Source organism: Tympanuchus pallidicinctus, unplaced genomic scaffold (genome assembly GCF_026119805.1).
Source record: "Tympanuchus pallidicinctus isolate F22 unplaced genomic scaffold, pur_lepc_1.0 scaffold6, whole genome shotgun sequence".
In the NCBI taxonomy this organism is placed as follows: domain Eukaryota; kingdom Metazoa; phylum Chordata; class Aves; order Galliformes; family Phasianidae; genus Tympanuchus; species Tympanuchus pallidicinctus.
Window position 1 is genome coordinate 21770251 of NW_026294780.1, and position 16435 is coordinate 21786685.

At 43.4% G+C, this 16435-nt stretch overlaps 1 protein-coding gene and 1 long non-coding RNA gene across 4 annotated transcripts; one reads left to right on the forward strand and one right to left on the reverse strand.

The window, feature by feature from the left end:
- Window positions 1-1644: 1644 nt before the first annotated feature.
- On the reverse strand, window positions 1645-10893 carry LOC128071605 (uncharacterized). Its single transcript, XR_008201895.1, has 4 exons — window positions 10795-10893; window positions 6232-6304; window positions 2096-2232; window positions 1645-1931 (listed from the first exon to the last, which is right to left on the reverse strand). It is a non-coding gene; the product is annotated as an uncharacterized LOC128071605 (long non-coding RNA).
- Window positions 10328-16019, forward strand: LOC128071575 (2-oxoglutarate receptor 1-like). Of its 3 annotated transcripts, none has more exons than XM_052664444.1 (2): window positions 10328-11158; window positions 14258-16019. In XM_052664444.1, exon 2 carries the CDS (start codon window positions 14265-14267, stop codon window positions 15111-15113), a length of 849 nt encoding a protein of 282 aa, XP_052520404.1. In that variant the 5' UTR covers window positions 10328-11158; window positions 14258-14264; the 3' UTR covers window positions 15114-16019. The 3 variants fall into 3 exon arrangements, with proteins under 3 accessions (XP_052520404.1, XP_052520403.1, XP_052520402.1); XM_052664443.1 differs by having other exon boundaries at window positions 14012-16018; XM_052664442.1 differs by having other exon boundaries at window positions 14067-15630.
- Window positions 16020-16435: the final 416 nt, after the last annotated feature.

Here is a 16435-nt window from a genome sequence, read left to right on the forward strand (position 1 = left end):
CTGCTGATGGTACTTGACCTTGAGTTATTGGGCATTCAGTGGAGCAAGGAAAAAACTTAGTTATCCCTGTTCCCAGGTGAGCAGCCAGGCCTTCCAGGTAAGCAACTGCAATCATTCTTACTTGGTTTCCCAAAGATATTTTAACAACATGGAGCTGTGCCATGGGAGAGGCTGATAAGCAGCCAACCCTAGAAAATGCCATGTTCTGCAGATGAGAATCTGTCCTGACTGGTGTGGCTTCAAATATCATTCAGACAGCTGAGGAAATCAAATATACCTTTTCCTTAGGAACAGAAACTTTGCTATTACCGAGTCATTGGGTAAAAGCTAGCAAGACCCAGTCAGTTTTGCTGGGATTTTGGCACTGTATTATAACATTTGCTTTCTTTTGCTTATCCTAATGATTTAACTTAGCGTTTTCCTATACAGTACAACCTAGTTCTTATTTATTATATTCCTGAGAATACAGTCCTTTGATTGATCATATAGCACCACACACACCACCACAGTGCCTGTATGCTGCCCAAAGAGGCTATAGGTGACCTGTAGAATATTTGCTAGATATAAGTTTAGCTTACTTATTTGTCAAAGGAAATGATTTATTTTTATTTTTATTTTTATTTTTATTTTTAAGTTCCTAAAATAAAATAACAGTAGAATACAAACAACAATCTGTCAGGGGGGTTGATTTGGAGAGAAAGTCTTGATGCTGTGGCAAGCACTGTTCTGTAATCACCAAAATGTCTTTGCATTGCATTTGTCTTGGGCAGCCTTCATCTCCAAGGATTCCTTTACTCTGGTAAAATGTGCAGAATGGAAAGTAAAAGATGACAGAATTACTCTGCTTCCTGCACGTGTTCAGAGGTCCTGGCAGCATGTGATTTAGACTCGAGCATTTTGGATGGAGAGAAATACAGGAATCCCACATGCCTGATGTCAGCACCAGCAATAGATGCCCAAAGCCAGGAAAGGGAGTGGAGATCAGTGAGAACACCTGAAGAGCAGCACAAAGGACAAATGACTGGAACAGGCTGCCAGGGAGGCTGTGGAGTCTTCTTCTCTGGAGATACTCAAAACCCACCTGGACACTTACCTCTGCCACCTGCTGTACAGAACCTGCTTTAGCAGTACGGTGGACTAGATGATCTCCAGAGGTCCCTCACAATCTGTGTCTCTTTGTGCAGAGGGCAGATATGGCAGGACTCATTCAACATACCAGGAAGATGGAGAGTATGCCTGGAAATCCCTGTGCTGTAGAAACAGCCCTACTGGGCTGCCTAAACCATCCCCAAATCCAGCAGCCTACCTTGCTTAACCTGTGCCTTACATGCTTATGCTTCAAAGGAGTACGAATTACCTTAGGGGCACTCCAGGCTGTGGGGCTTCATCTTAAGATGGTCCATGCTTCGGTCCCATCAGAGACCAGCTAGGAGATCTTTCAATTTTAGTGAATGAGAGATGCTGTAAAATTACAGGTCTTCCTCAGTGGTGTGTGTTCATCAATAAAGAGAGCTCTGCCATAAAAAATTCCATGAAAGATCAAAAAGTCAAACCAGTGCAGAAAATTAAGGCTTGCTACATCTACAGTTATTAAAAAGGCCGAGCAAGGAATGTGATGACCAACATTCTCTTTGGTTTTGGCATGTTTATTTCAGCAACAGAACTGGAAAACACATCATCTGTGGCCTTCCTCTGTGCAGTTGGGGTTGACTGGTGGTGACAGTATCTTCAACCAATTGCTGAGTGGCAGTGTTGTTCGTTCTTGCTTCTGCCAACATATCTGAATCCTGCGTGCACTCTTCAATGCTGCACAGCTGCCAACAGTGCTGATATCAGTTCCTATTGTAATTCTCATTAATTTCTCAGCTTTTTCTGGTGGAGCTGGGTTTTCACTTCTCCTTCCACAGCCAGCTTCACCTAGCACTGCTTCCCTGCAACAGAAAAAAGGGATTTTAGAAGAGTCCAAATTTGTATGACTTAAGAAACAAATGCCACAGAAATCTGCCCACAGCTCACTGTGCTCTGGGATGCTCTCACTACAAGTATTTCCATGCAAGAGCAGCCAACTACAAAGACTGCTGGAGAAACAACTCACATTCAGCAGCCGTTTTCCAGATTAACCAAAGGTGCCAGAATGAGCAGAAACAACAGGATGTCAAGCACCATGTCTGCAGAGTGATCTTCTCCCTTTTTGTAATCCATAACCCTCTGAAGTTCTCTCAGCACCAGCACCTGGAGAAAATGAGACAGTCCAATGCATTCATGAGTTAGTTTTGCACTACTGATGGAATCACAGTGTCTTGGATGAGTGCAATTATATTATTCACTCAATTCCTGTCCCTCATTTTCCTGTCTTAGCAGCAGAGGATGAGGATGACCTCTTACAGTCCTACTGAGCAAGGGAGACACTGAACAGTTGCTACCTCCAGCTGTGACTCAGGGATTGAATGGGAGTCCATTGCCCATGCCTTACTTCCAAGGACCCAAAGCAGGATCCTGCTGGGAAGTTGACAGCCATCATCTATGGCCAGCTCTGCCACTGCAGGCAGAACAGTTCCCATTGTGTCTTTGATGCACCTCATCAGCTTTGAATGGCAGTGAATGTGGAGCTTGACAGTAGCTTCCTCTCAAGAAAGAAATGTTTGTTCCTTCTGCTAAACAGACATTGACAACATGTCAGCTGGGATGCTTTGCTTCTGTGTCTCAAAAGCAGGATCTGCCTTAGAAGGTGGAGAAGCCATCTTCAGTGCAACAGCTGTAAGTAAAAACAGAGGAGGAACGTTTGCATTACATGTGGTGATACACTGCTTCATAAACAACAGCTGCAGAGGGATCAAACTGACCTTCTGGATGCAGCCTGGCAGCTCTCAAATGAAGTCCAGACACACTACGTACCCATGCAATTCCTCCAAGGCTCAAAATCAGAACCCCACTGCAAAGCCACATCTGCCAAAGGCAGAAGATCACAGTTTCTCTCATACTCTGCAGTTAAGTTCTTCAGCTTTGAATGGCAGCAAACAATCTTACTGACAGACACTATTCTCCCTCTTCCACTACAAGTATGGGACAAATGTGTGCCTAGTGCCAAAAGAAGCACTGTATTGCCATAAAATGAACCGTACATCAGTTTGCTGGAGTAAAGGACCCCCAGGAAGCTCTACACTCTGCCCCAAGTACTTCTGTCTTTGTGGTCAGCACTGGATGAGGCACACGGCTGGGGCTTCTGGCAGACACAGCTTTGCAGGGCAAAGAATCTCAAGGCACAACTCTGTGCTCTCCTGATTCCTATTCTGCTCTTCTCCACATCCCAGCAACAGCAAAGAATGTAGTAAGGTAAGTTCCACAGGAAAAAAACAAGGCTGAAAGTAAGTGCTGACACTGTGAAATGAACAAAGACAGACCACCCACCCCTGGGGTAGCCTTGAGTGTAGCCCAGATGTGTTGCATGCAGGCAGGTCTGTAAACAAACAGAAGAAAGTTTTCCTTTCCACACTGTGGCAGACTTCTCTTTAAGGGGACTGCAGAGCCTGGCAGGGGATCACATAGTACTGTGAGAACCACACGTAGGTCCAGAGTCTGTCAGGTGAACTGAGGCCTACGTGAGCATGACCAGGGAACCACATGCATCTCCAAGGAAAAACATACCCCAATCCTTGTGATGCTCCATAATGGCTTCCATGGGATAAGCTGGATATGCATCGCCAATACAATAATTTGCAATGCAAAAAAAAGCAGAAAAGCTTTCAAGATTTGTTGCAATATATCTCATCATAAGGGATCTTTAGGGACAGCTGAGGGATAGCGGGGTCTGTGTGCAGGATCCATACACAGGTCTGGATTCTTTCAAGCTGTGGAGAAACCCGCTTGAGGAAATAACCACCAGAACTAAGGGAATTCCATTGGATAGACAGACTGTGTTTACTTACTGGGCAGCCTGTCACATCCCCTAAGCATCAAAAACTACATGAGGAGCACCTGAGGACAAAGGAGTGCATTTTCATCGCTGATGGACCCCAATCATGCACCAATGGGAGTGCTTGGTGAGCTTGTTCTCTTCTGCTGCCCCCATGTCCCTGCATGGCAGGGTCATTCCTTCACTCTACGCCAGGTCACAGGATGACAGAATGGCAGAATGACTTAGGTTGGAGGGGACCATTATAGATCATCTAGGTCCAACCCCTTGCCATGGGAAGTGTTGCCAACCACTAGATCAAGCTGCCCAGAATTCCATCCAACCTGGCCTTTTAAAGAAAGAAAAAATGAATGAAAGAAAGAAAAGATATAGATCACACAGCTGTATGGAGGTGATGGCTGGGGGACACCCATGGCCTTTGGCCCAAAGTGCCTGACTCTGTTAACAAAGGGCAGCATTACAACATGAACCAGCCTGAACTTGTGCCTGACCATGCTGTGCCACCAGCAACCTCCCTGCTAGGAAGGGACAGCCAGACCTTTTGACCACAGCACTGGGACAATAAAGGCCTAGATTCCTCAGGTAATCAGGTAGGGCTAGCCTGCCATCCTGCTAGTTCTTAAACAAAGCCCAGTGCTCTGCAGGCTATTGCTCACTGTGACAACTTGTTTCCAAATGATACTTTTCAGAAAAATAAAATTTCCAAATAGTCTATGTGGATGGATCCATGAGGTTTCCCTTGGTGTTATATGGACCCTTTGGTTTAATTAGACTCGTGCATTTGCCAACAATCTATTTTCTTCTGATGCACCACTCTCTGCTTGCAGAATCTCTGGGGTGGATTTGACTTGCTGTTATGAAGGAAGCTGTGCACTGACTTCCTCTGGAGAAATTAAAGAACTGCCAAACCGACATACATCCTTGTCACCATCTTCACTAGGATTATTAATAATGCCACTAATTTGATTAATCTTATGTTTTCAAAGATTCTTTTTTGAAAACAAACACTTGATGCTTGACTGAGATCAACAAAGATCTCAAAGTGAGTACAGGGTGGGATTAGGAAAGAAAGGAGTGTGTACCAGACGTGCAGTGTGAAATGTCTTGCCTAAGCATCTCTCCCTGTGTCCCTGTTCCTCCATTCTGTCTCCTTCTTGAAACTGTATATCCTCAGAAGACATTAACAACAAAGAAAACTGGTATTTCTTTTTGTAAACACCTTCTGGTCCTGTGTGGTGAAATTGAGTTTCTAGGGATCCAGACACAACTGGAAGAATTTATATAGTTGGTATGACAGAACTGTGGATTTTTTTTCTGATAGGAAAAATCCTGGTCCTGTGTTCAAAGTCTTTAAAATGGTCACTATTTAAGGAAGCACAACTTCTGTAAGAAACCACTAGCCCAAACTCCAACAAATGTCAGAAATGACTACAAATTCCACATATCTCTATAAAGTGAAGTGCACTAACAGTTGTCGCCTCTCTGAGAGCATCTGATATTTCTGTTGTGGAATGTGGTTCTTAATTAGTAAGAAAAAGAGAAGATGAAATAGCACATGTGCTCACAGAGGTTGCCACTTTACATTCATTTTACTCCTGTCTGGGAGCCTGTCCAGCCTCCCAAAACACTCAAGATGAGTCTGAACAAGTTATTCAAAAACAAGTCAGGTGTGGCAACGTACACAGTTGTAGTACAAAGCTCTCTCTTTTACAAACTACATACCTTGATGCTTGAGGGATTACTGCAAAGAGTTGCACAGCTGCTAGGTGAGTCCTTAGAGCTGTTGTGCAAGAGAAGAGCAGAACTTGGCTTCACAGCAGAGGCTGGAGTCTTTCCATCATCACAGATAGTGAAGCAGTACTGTTTTGCTCTTCACATGTAGCATGGATGTCCAAATTTATTTTTATATTCTCACAGGTTTATGTTTCAAAATGGCAAAATGTGGAGAAGATGGGTGGTTCTGTGCAACTCACCAATCCCCCAACATTAATTTCAAAGACTGCTCTCAGGGTAATAATAATAGTAATAGTAATAATAGCAATAATAGCAATAACAAAGGAAGTGAATAAAGAAAGGTCCTGAAACATACCTTTCTTTAGAAATTCAGAACAAGTCCTGAATACAACAGAAAACCACAGGTTTTTCAAACTAGACAGTTTCCTACTTGAAAATAAACTTTTCACTCAGTAGCAATTATGATCAGTACTCAAAATTCTTTCTTTTTTCCCTCCTCTTCCAGTGGAGAAATGGCTCTCTAAACGTTAGGCAAGAGTGACATCTGCTGTTAGTTACAAAGAGCAGAGCTGGTGCACACTGACCTGGTTTGTAAGGATGCGGATGCATGTGGGTCCTGACCATTTCTGCTCTCAGGTCTTCAATTGACTCTATCAACTGCAATGAGTGAGAGTCAGCATTATTATAATAAGTAGCAGTAAATCACCCACACTTCAGGTTGGTTTGCAAAAATGAAATCTGGAGTCGTTAGTACCAAAATCATTAAGGTTGGAAAAGATCGTCAAGATCCAACCATCAGCTCACAAGTCCCCACCATGCCCACTATCCATGTCCCTCAGTGCCACATTCACACAGTTCTTGAATACTTCCAGGAATAGTGACTCCCTGGGCTGCTTGTGGCAGCACCTCATCACTTTTTCTGTCAGGACAGAAGACAGGACATTTATGAATAAAGCAACACTACTAACATTTAAAAATCAACAAATCAAGAAGACAGAAGCTCTCTGGAATTGGGGGTGTGCAATCAGCCAGCCCAATCCTCCCTCGTTTTGAGGAGGGGTCTAAAGATTTCTACAAGCTGTGGGATTCTGGGCTGAGAAAGGTTAGATCAAATACACAGTCTGTCCAGTGAGGCACTTTGTTACTGAAAACATCTGTCCTTGTTTTGCCTAAACTGGACCACTGTAGCTAAAGAAAAGCAGCAGGGTTCATCCCTAACTGCTAAGAATACAACATGTAAATAGCTCAACCTGTAAAACCATACAGGGAAAGGGAATGAGGAAATAACTTGCAATGAGCTGCAGAACGATCTGTCAGCAACACCCACCCTTGACAAAGATAAGAGGAACCCTCAGCAGGATGTAGCACAATAATGAAGGAGAGAGGTTTCCTCAGTGCCATACCGGAGACAGCTTGAAAAAACATCAAAGTCATGAACACTGATATGAAAGCAGAGAACTAAAGTGAGAAGCATGAACTCCTAGCTGAGACACAGTCAGCCAGCCCTTAAGTGTGATATATGAGATAACCCATCCTTGAAATATATATTCTGTAGCAGTTGCCTAACTTATCATAGCGCTGCAGTCTCATTGAACTTAAATAAAGAAAAAATACTACAGATAAAACACACCAAAGACCAATGTACCAATTACTCATCCTGTTGGTCAAGCTTCCGCAGGCTCTTCTGGCATTCTATCTGTCTATCTATCTATCTATCTATTTATTTATTTATTGCTTCACCATATTCAACTACAATATGTGGAAGTTATTTGGAAACAGGTGTACATCTTTGGACTGTATGTGTCAGACTGCTGTGCACAGGAAGATACCCCTCCTGTGCACCATCTCAAGTGCCTCTGTCTGTATTTATAGGTCCTGCAGGCACACTGCTCCTTTCTTGGGGACAAATGTACCAAGAAAATAACAGGGGCATTAGCATTACATTTTGGCAGTCTGGGCTTTCCAATGGATGCAGGAAGGAAGTATTTGGCACAGGAAAGGGGAGTGAATGGCTAAAAGAAGGAATGGTGTAGATGCTATAGCAGAAAAACCTCCTTGCTGCAGAGCTCCTTGCTGCAGGGACAGCTGCAATTTGGGGACACCATGTCAAATTGGAGTCGAAGGAAAGTTATTCCCAAGGGAAAAACTGAGGATTATCAAGAAGATGGATGTAGTGATCATGTCTCTTTTTCTCTATCCCTATGGGAGGATGCCCACAGTAATCAACTGATGCATCAGTCATATAGAGAAGAAAAATCAATGAGATCAGTGGGTGAAGAGACAGAGAGCCTCAAAGCAGGTAGGATTACAAGCATTGCAGGAGCATACTAGGGTTCAGGGGGGTCAGGCGTGCAGAAGATGCCATCTCTAATGTCACTCAGCAGTGTCACATGGGGTAGATGAGCAGAGCTGGCTTGTGCATACACACTGCGGATGCATGGTATTTCTGAGTCTGATGCTATTGGCTCTGACCACACTGTCCAAGGTGCAGAAATGTGGGGTGGAGTCTGGAGGACCTATGTTCTACCTAACAAGGCTGATGGGAGGAAAGAGAAAATACGTTGTAGAAGCTCAGGCATACAGTGGGATGCCCTAAAGCTGCCAACCTAATAGAATCAGAATTGCTCAGGTTGGAAAAGAGCTTCAAGATCATCGAGTCCAACCACAACCTAACCACACTACCCTAACTAACAACCCTCTGCTACATCATGTCCCTGAGCACCACATTCAAACGTGGTTTTTAAATACATTCAGGGATGGTGACTCAACCACCTCCCAATAAGAAAGAAATATGAAGGGTGATTGAGTTACAGTGTTTATTTATTTGAACAAAAAACACTGCTAAACCGGCTTCTTCTTATAGCAGAGACTGGCATGAAGAGGGTGGAAGTCTGGAAGCAGAAGCCAGAGAGAGTCGTATAAAAATCTAAGCATGTGACTTCAGCTGTGGGCACAGTTCACCTTCAGAACAAACTATCAAGGGAGTGAGAGGATTCTGCCTTTCTCTTCAAACCAAGATTGTCCCTTATTAAAATCAACAACAAAAAAATCAAGAAAATACACACTGCCAAACAATAGTTACTGGGAATTCTGAGAAAAACCTTTTAGTGATGAGTATACAACAATCAGGTTAAGTCTTCTAGAATTTCTTCTAGCCTTTGAAACTTTTGAATTTGTCCTATAAAGCTGTATGATGGCATCATCTCACATTGCTCTGCCACTGTACCAGTGTTCATGCAAAAGACTTTCCAGTGTTGATTTAAAAATTTCAGTAGTTGAAGAATCTACTGCTTTACTAAGGGGATTTGTTTCAGTAGGTATCCACTCCCACCAAGAAATACTTGTGCTTTGATGCCAGCCTGGACTGTCACAACTCCCACTGTACTGATGCCAGGAGTCTCTTCCCATGAATGCAAGCATGGCTACCACCATTCCTGTTTAAATTTGCTCTCAAATAAACTGACAAATTTATTCCACACAAATTTGAACTAAAATGCCCTTTGGAAAATGGCTTCCATGAGGTATAGTAATGAAAGTACTACTCTGTAGTAGCTAGTCACATGGTAAAAAGTGGTTTCAGCTCTTTTCGATAACAAGAAAACAACAGTGGTTCATAGCAATTGTTTCTCAGGGACATGCTGACAACCATGCTGCCATTGCTCAAAAGCATCACCCACTGCCTCATGTATTCACACCTACTATTTTGTCTCCGTAACCATTCAGCAAGCATGAATGAATGTCAATGGGTGCCATTTTTTCGGTGTGAAGGAGTTCAGTGACACCCCTTTTCTTCATACGCACTTTCATGTCAGACATCACTCTGTCAGACTGCCCCTCTGCTGCCATCTGTCACACAGCAACAATATGGAAAGGAATATTGGTGGGAAGGTTCAACCTCTACTGCCCTACCACCAACATCCGCCTCTGGTGCTATGGGCCAACATAATAAAATAGGAGGCATGACTTTCAGCACAGCCGTTGTATAAAGGTAAGGAAACAGAGCAGTTACGTATTTATTTAAATTGCACTGTTTGCAGATTAATTTGAGGCTCAAATTCACCATTACATCATGCAGTACATAACTGCCTGTGTTTCCAAGTTCACATTTCTTATCATGATGAAAAAGTAAATAATAGCTTCAAATGAGCAATGATGCCAGATCTGAAGTGAAACTCAGCGTTGGAAAACATTCAAGTTCCTTTCAGCCTCAACCAAACATTTCCCTCTAAAGATAATAACTTTCCCACCTGTCTGCAAATATTTGATTCAAAATAAATCTGGTACTTATGCTTTTGAAAAAGTTTATTTGTTTTCTTCATGGAGGAAAAAAAAAAAATAAAGAAAAAAGAAAACGAGAAAAAAAAAAAGAAGAGAAACTTGAAACTAGAGCAATGATTGCTGCTTTTAAACAAGATGACTGTCCACAATGGAATACAGTTATCCCAAGAAACAAAACTATTGGAAAGAATGGGAGGAGAGATCAATCAATACGTGTAAACACTGTTTCTGCAGGAAATCTCAGCAGTGTCATAGTCTCGGGTGGCACCACGCCAGAAAGCAAAGTCATCCCATAAAATGGTTAATTGCCTCCTCCCACATAATCACCTCAGCACTTCTGGGCAAGCCCATGCTCCTTGCAGGTCAATGTGCAAGGGAAGTAAAACACTTGTCGCACAGCACCCAAAAAGGTGCCTGTGTCCTTCCTCCCTTTCAGAAGAGAGAGACAGAAGAGAGAGAGATGGGAGAGAGGGATAGAGAAGTGAGAGGTAGATGTGGCACTGAGGGTCGGGGTTGGTGGACATAGTGGTGATGGGTTGATGATTGCACTGGATGATCTTAGAGGTATTTTCAAACCCTAATGATTCTATGATTCTTTGACTTCCTTCCAAGTTCCTCCCCACAGGAGAGGCAGTGGTCACATTGCTCACAGTGTGGGCAACAAAGGCGCCTTTCTGGAAAGGCCAGGGCCTGGTCCTGCCCTCAGCATCCACCCAGCCCTCTTCAGAGCAGCTCCCTCTAGCTTACAGCCTGCTCCTTCTCCACAACACCCCACATCTCCCACTTCCCATGTGCTGGAACCAGATGAACTGGTGCTCCTTCACTTAGACCCTGCTGTAGTGCTGCTTCTCTCTGCACAGGTTACTTACCTCTGGCAGGCTGGAAGAAGCCAAAAAAATACTGCCTCAGCCAAACCAGACAGGTTACAGGCAGTCCTGACCCATGCTGTGATGGACTCTGGGCCAGTCCCATACATCAAACGCAAGAGGCAGAGGCCAGGTAGGGCAGCTGGCACAGGGATGTGGCAGCCAGTCTGCACGCAGGTCTGAGGGGCTGGGGCTGCCCACGCTGCCTTCACCTGGCATAGAGCTGTAAACAGAAACAGAGCATTCCCTTGACCTGCCTTTAGCTGGGGATTTTCTGCAGCCTCCCAGATCACCCCACTGCACCAGGAGCAGGATATTTAAGGGTCCAGCTATGAGGAGGAGAGAAGATTGTGCTGAGGACTTGCAGGTAACGTGTCTATTTTGCTTTAACATTGTGGACGCAGAGAGAGGGCAAAATGGGGAGAAATGAGCAAAGAGTTAAAGGAGATGAAGGCATGGAACAAACTAACAACAAATTTATCTTTTCTGGAACGCATCCACTACTCAGGTTAAATCCACATACTCTTTCTGCATGGAGATATCTCATAGAATTTTACAGACTGAGGAAAGTTGAACTCATATCTCCACCCTTTAAAATATCATTTGAGGTTCTTAGAACTGAGCCAGTGGAAGAGTCAGACACTGTGAGCCAAATCGTGTTTAATTTATTCAGCAACACATCTGTGTGAAATATAGTCCAATTACGGGTATTAGGTTACTTTTCCATGGCTGCAGACATTTGGCTTTTATTTCCAGCAGGCTCTAATTAAATTATCACAATGCAGGAGCAAATATGTTTCCTTTTTACGTGACTGCAATTAAAGTCATGCAATCACAACATTTTTAAGTGACTCCAATCAATTGGTTACAGTAAAGAACAGCGTGTAATGGAGCAGTGGCTCCACTGCTAAGACTAAGAGAGGGTTTCTATTTCAATAATCTAGCTCCCTTTTATTTTGAGTTCTGCTCCTGGATAATTTATTTAAAGTTCATTATGTGTCTACAGCATATATCACTTGCCCTCAGCTCAGGCTGCAGAAGTCCCATTACGGCCAATTACTTAGTGTGATAAAATCTGCCACAGCACAAACTGTTGCTTAATTAGATTTAAGTTTTGTCTACATTCTATTTGTAATTCTGACTGTGAAATAATAAGGCCAACAGCAAAGACTTGCTGCCTGCTTTCTCTGGTCACTGGCAGCCTGTTACACTGGGCGTAATCTTATGGCAGGTCAGAAGGGGGACCCCTAGACTCAGTGCTCTTCTCGCAGTGCTTGTCCCCATACCAGATGTCCCTAACTGGCCTGGGACCCAAACCCTGCCCTGTCAGATATCTCACCCATAATGTAAGGGACCACTGGGAAAAAGTGGTGGTCCTCATGGATGCAGCATCTGAGTACTGCTACTGCCACCACACTTTTTGATGGTTGTAAGCATTTGCCCTACAGCCCTTATGGGTTTGTTCTTATGGATTTGCTGCACCAACGCAATGGTAGGCAGGAAAAAATGCTGTTGACAAAATGATAGTCCTAAGAAAACCAATGAAGAAAGTGCAGGAGGCAGCACCCAGCCATGCCCCTCAGCTCAGTTAACAGGTGCACACTACAAACACCACGCTGCGAGCAGGGCTGTTCTCCCAATATGGGCAGCGTGCTGCTGTGGAACAGGGCCTTTGCTGTTTGGCTGGTTAAACATTAGCCATATGGGTGGCTTTATGTTGGTTTGGGTACGACAGCTCACTGCATTTCTTCTGACCAGCCATCTTTCCACATCATCTTCTCTTTGACCTCATTCATATGCATCTCTCTATATGGCAGAGGTTCACAGACAGCACTGGCTTTTCTCAGGTGGTCCTGTCCTTCTCATACAGGGTGGAATGCTAACACTACTGTGTATATTGCTGTACACCTGAATTCATGCCACTGATTTATCCACACAGTAACTGTGTTAAATACATTTCATCTGTATGTTCCAAGCAAATTTGAATTAAAATCCTGGAACCTGTCTCTGTGAGATCCCAAAAGTGACCGAGGGTAGGAGCCACATCAAGAAAATTCAAGGTGGAACAAGAAATGGATGATTCTGTAGGATTCTCTTTAACAGATACAGACCACAATAATTTGAGGATGGACAGCACCCTGTAAGAGGTTGCCTACCTCAGGAAATAATTACACTTGAAATTTACGCAATATTTTTCCCATCAAAACAGCTCTAAAACAAAACCTGAATCCACACAAGAGCTCTTACTGCACATGACCTTGGCAGTCATTTCCTATGAGCCTCACTGGTCCCATATTTCCTACTGGAGATTCTATATATTGCAGATTCTGTGTACTTTGCTCAAGGACATGATTTAGCAGAGGGTTGTTAGAGTTAGGGTAGTATGGTTGAGGTTAGGTTAGGTTGAGGTTGGACTTGTGTAGTAGGGGACTTGATGATCTTGAAGTTCTTTTCCAACCTGAGCAATTCTATGATTCTATGACTATCTTTAAGTCCACTGAATCTTGATCAACTCTCAGAAAATATCTTGAGAACGGCTGCTTTGCAAAGTTGGCCACATTTTTTCAAATGTTTCAGAGAACTTTGAAGGCTACTGTCTATAAGAAAATCACCTTTAAATTTTTTTTAGGGAATAGACATTTACATAGCAGCTAATGGAAAATCTAGAAATAGCCTGTTTCTTTGCAACATTAATCTTGTTAATGAACTAAAAAAATTAAATATTCGTGTATCTGTTTTTGTTCAAGAAGCAGGAATAAAAATGCTACCAAACTCCAGTGTTAAAAAGAATATGCAAACATTTCAACATCTGCTTTCTTTTCCAGTTAATTAACAATGATGTGAATAGCTTTTATGTAGCAGCAACATTCTGAACATTCCTCTCTGTGCCTGTGGTCAGTGGCACAACACAACCTGTTCGTCTTTCTGCTGCACTTGAGCCCTGATGAGAGCAGAAGGTGACCTCTATGTACTGAGGAACGCACATCACCCATTGTGGTGCTTGGAGTCCCTTACATTCTGCCTGTGGAGACCCTTCCCTTAAAATACATATGTGGGAATACGATTTTTACTATATCTGTATAAATATGAACAAAAGGCCTATAGATCAGGATTAATTCTCACCAAAGCAGCAAGGCCTTTTCTTATTTAATAAAGGCACTATAACAGAGGCAGTTGTGGGAATTTGAAGTAAGACCTGGTTATTCATTGTTTTTAACAGGCTCGTACAGGGTCTTTTCTGTCAGAGAACACTAAGTATTTCTCTCTTCCTAAAGCATTAAGGAAGAAACATGAACACAGCAAGTGGTGATTTAGCCAACCCCACGACCTGGCAAGATGCTGGAGGTGATTTTCCCAACTGCACCGATGTAGAAGTCAGTCTGAAGACTTTGTACCTCCCTGTTATGTACAGCATCATCTTTCTGGTGGGCTTCCCAGGAAATGTTATTGCAATCTGTGTTTACAGCTTCAAGATGAGGCCTTGGAAGAGCAGCACCATCATCATGCTGAACCTGGCACTCACAGACCTGCTCTACCTCACCAGCCTTCCCTTCCTGATACACTACTATGCCAATGGGGAGCACTGGATCTTTGGGGGATTCCTGTGCAAGTTCATTCGTTTTGGCTTCCACTTCAACTTGTACAGCAGCATCCTCTTCCTCACTTGCTTCAGTGCCTTCCGCTACATGGTGATTGTCCACCCTATGAAATTTTTCCAAGTCCAAAGGAAGCAGTGGACAACAGTGGCCTGTGCACTCATTTGGGTGATCTCCCTGGCAGCTGTCAGTCCCATCAATTTCTTGATCTCCTCAAGAGAGGAGCAAAACAGATCCTTATGCCTTGACTTCACCAGTTCTGAAAACCTGGGTGCAATCAGGTGGTATAACTGGCTGCTCACCAGCCTGGCCTTCTTCTTGCCCCTGGTGACAGTGACTCTGTGCTATGCACTTATTATTTCTGCCTTGGCCACAGGGCCCCAGACACAGGCTAGCCACAAACAGAAGGCTCGCAGACTTGCCATCATCCTCTTGGTGGTCTTCTATGTGTCCTTCCTCCCCTTCCACCTTTTTCGGGTTGCTCGGGTTGAACTGCAGTTGTGTCCTGTCAGCTGTCATGTTGAGAAGCAGATTCACACCATCTATATCATCTCTCGACCTCTGGCTGCACTCAACACCTGTGGTAACCTTCTGCTGTACGTTGTGATGGGAGATAACTTCCAGCAGGCCATCCTCTCACTCTCATGGTGCAAGAGGAGCAAATGCATCCAGCCACCTGGGAGCAGTACTTATATGAACAAGTCAGAAATCACCTTAAGGGTATAGAAGAATCCATCGAATAAAGTTCCAGCAAACCTGGGATTGCTTTCTTAACACTTAGGCAGGTGTATGGGTATGGCAGTGAGAACTGCTGCTGGATTCTCACACTCTGTAATAGAGTGCTTGTCCAAAAAGTCATCTCAGGAGCAGGCTTATACATACATACCTCTGTTAGCAACTAAAAAATGAAATGAAATGAAATGAAATGAAATGAAATGAAATGAAATGAAATAAAATAAAATAAAATAAAATAAAATAAAATAAAATAAAATAAAATAAAATAAAATAAAATAAAATAAAGGAATGAAGAGAAAAAAATGTAAATCTCCTTAAAGGCAGAATTTTAACTTAATCAGACTGTTTCCAAAGATATTTGGAAAATGCTGAATTCTCTTCCTTCAGTCTTGGAGACTGGCTACAGAAACGCAGGGAGCTGGGTTTGGACAAGAGAATAACCTCCATCAAGTTCAGTGCTGCCACTGGTGTAGTGTTTTGTTAATTACAGCTGGACTAAGACACAGAGGATTGTCATGGTTGCTGAAACCTCTGAATTACATAAATTACCATACTTAGCACCTAGATAAATCAGGTGTTTTCAAATTCTCCTCTATTCAGCTCCTGTGAGGCCCCATCTGGAGTACTGTGTCCAGGCCTGGGGCCCCCAGCACAAGAAAGATGTGGAGCTCTTGTAACAGGTCCAGAGGAGGGCCACTAGGATGATCAGAGGGCTGGAGCACCTCTCCTATGAGGAAAGACTGAGGGAACTGGGATTGTTTAGCTTGAAGAAGAGAAGGCTCTGGGGAGACCTCACTGTGGCCTTCCAGTACTTGAAGAGAGCATATGAACAGGAAGGGGAATGGCTGTTTACATGGGTTGACAGTGATAGGACAAGGGGGAATGGTTTTAAATTGAGGCAGGATGGTGACACACTGGAACAGGTGGATGGAAGGAGGCTGTGGATGCCCCATTTCTGGAGACATTCAAGGCTAGGCTGGATGTGGCTCTGGGCAGCCTCATCTAGTGGTTGGTTACCCTGCACATAGCAGGGGAGTTGAAACTAGATGATCACTGTGGTCCTTTTCAACCCAGGCCATTCTATGATTCTATGATTCTATGATTCCATGAAATTTGATTGGCCTAATGAACTTCACCATAGGACACTGAAGAACTGGATCATAAAATCTCACTGCTGGCCCAGGGAAAGATGAGAGAGAAATACCAAAGGAAAAGAATGTGATGAGTAAAGGGAAATACATGCAAGAAGGTACATGTATTGAAAAAAGGGAGGAAAAAGGAATTAAAAAAACAGTTTTGATAATATCCATCTC

What these genes read in the sequence shown, in the direction of transcription:
- LOC128071575 (XM_052664443.1), top strand. Translation starts at nt 14,082, where the DNA reads ATGAACACAGCAAGTGGTGATTTAGCCAACCCCACGACCTGGCAAGAT.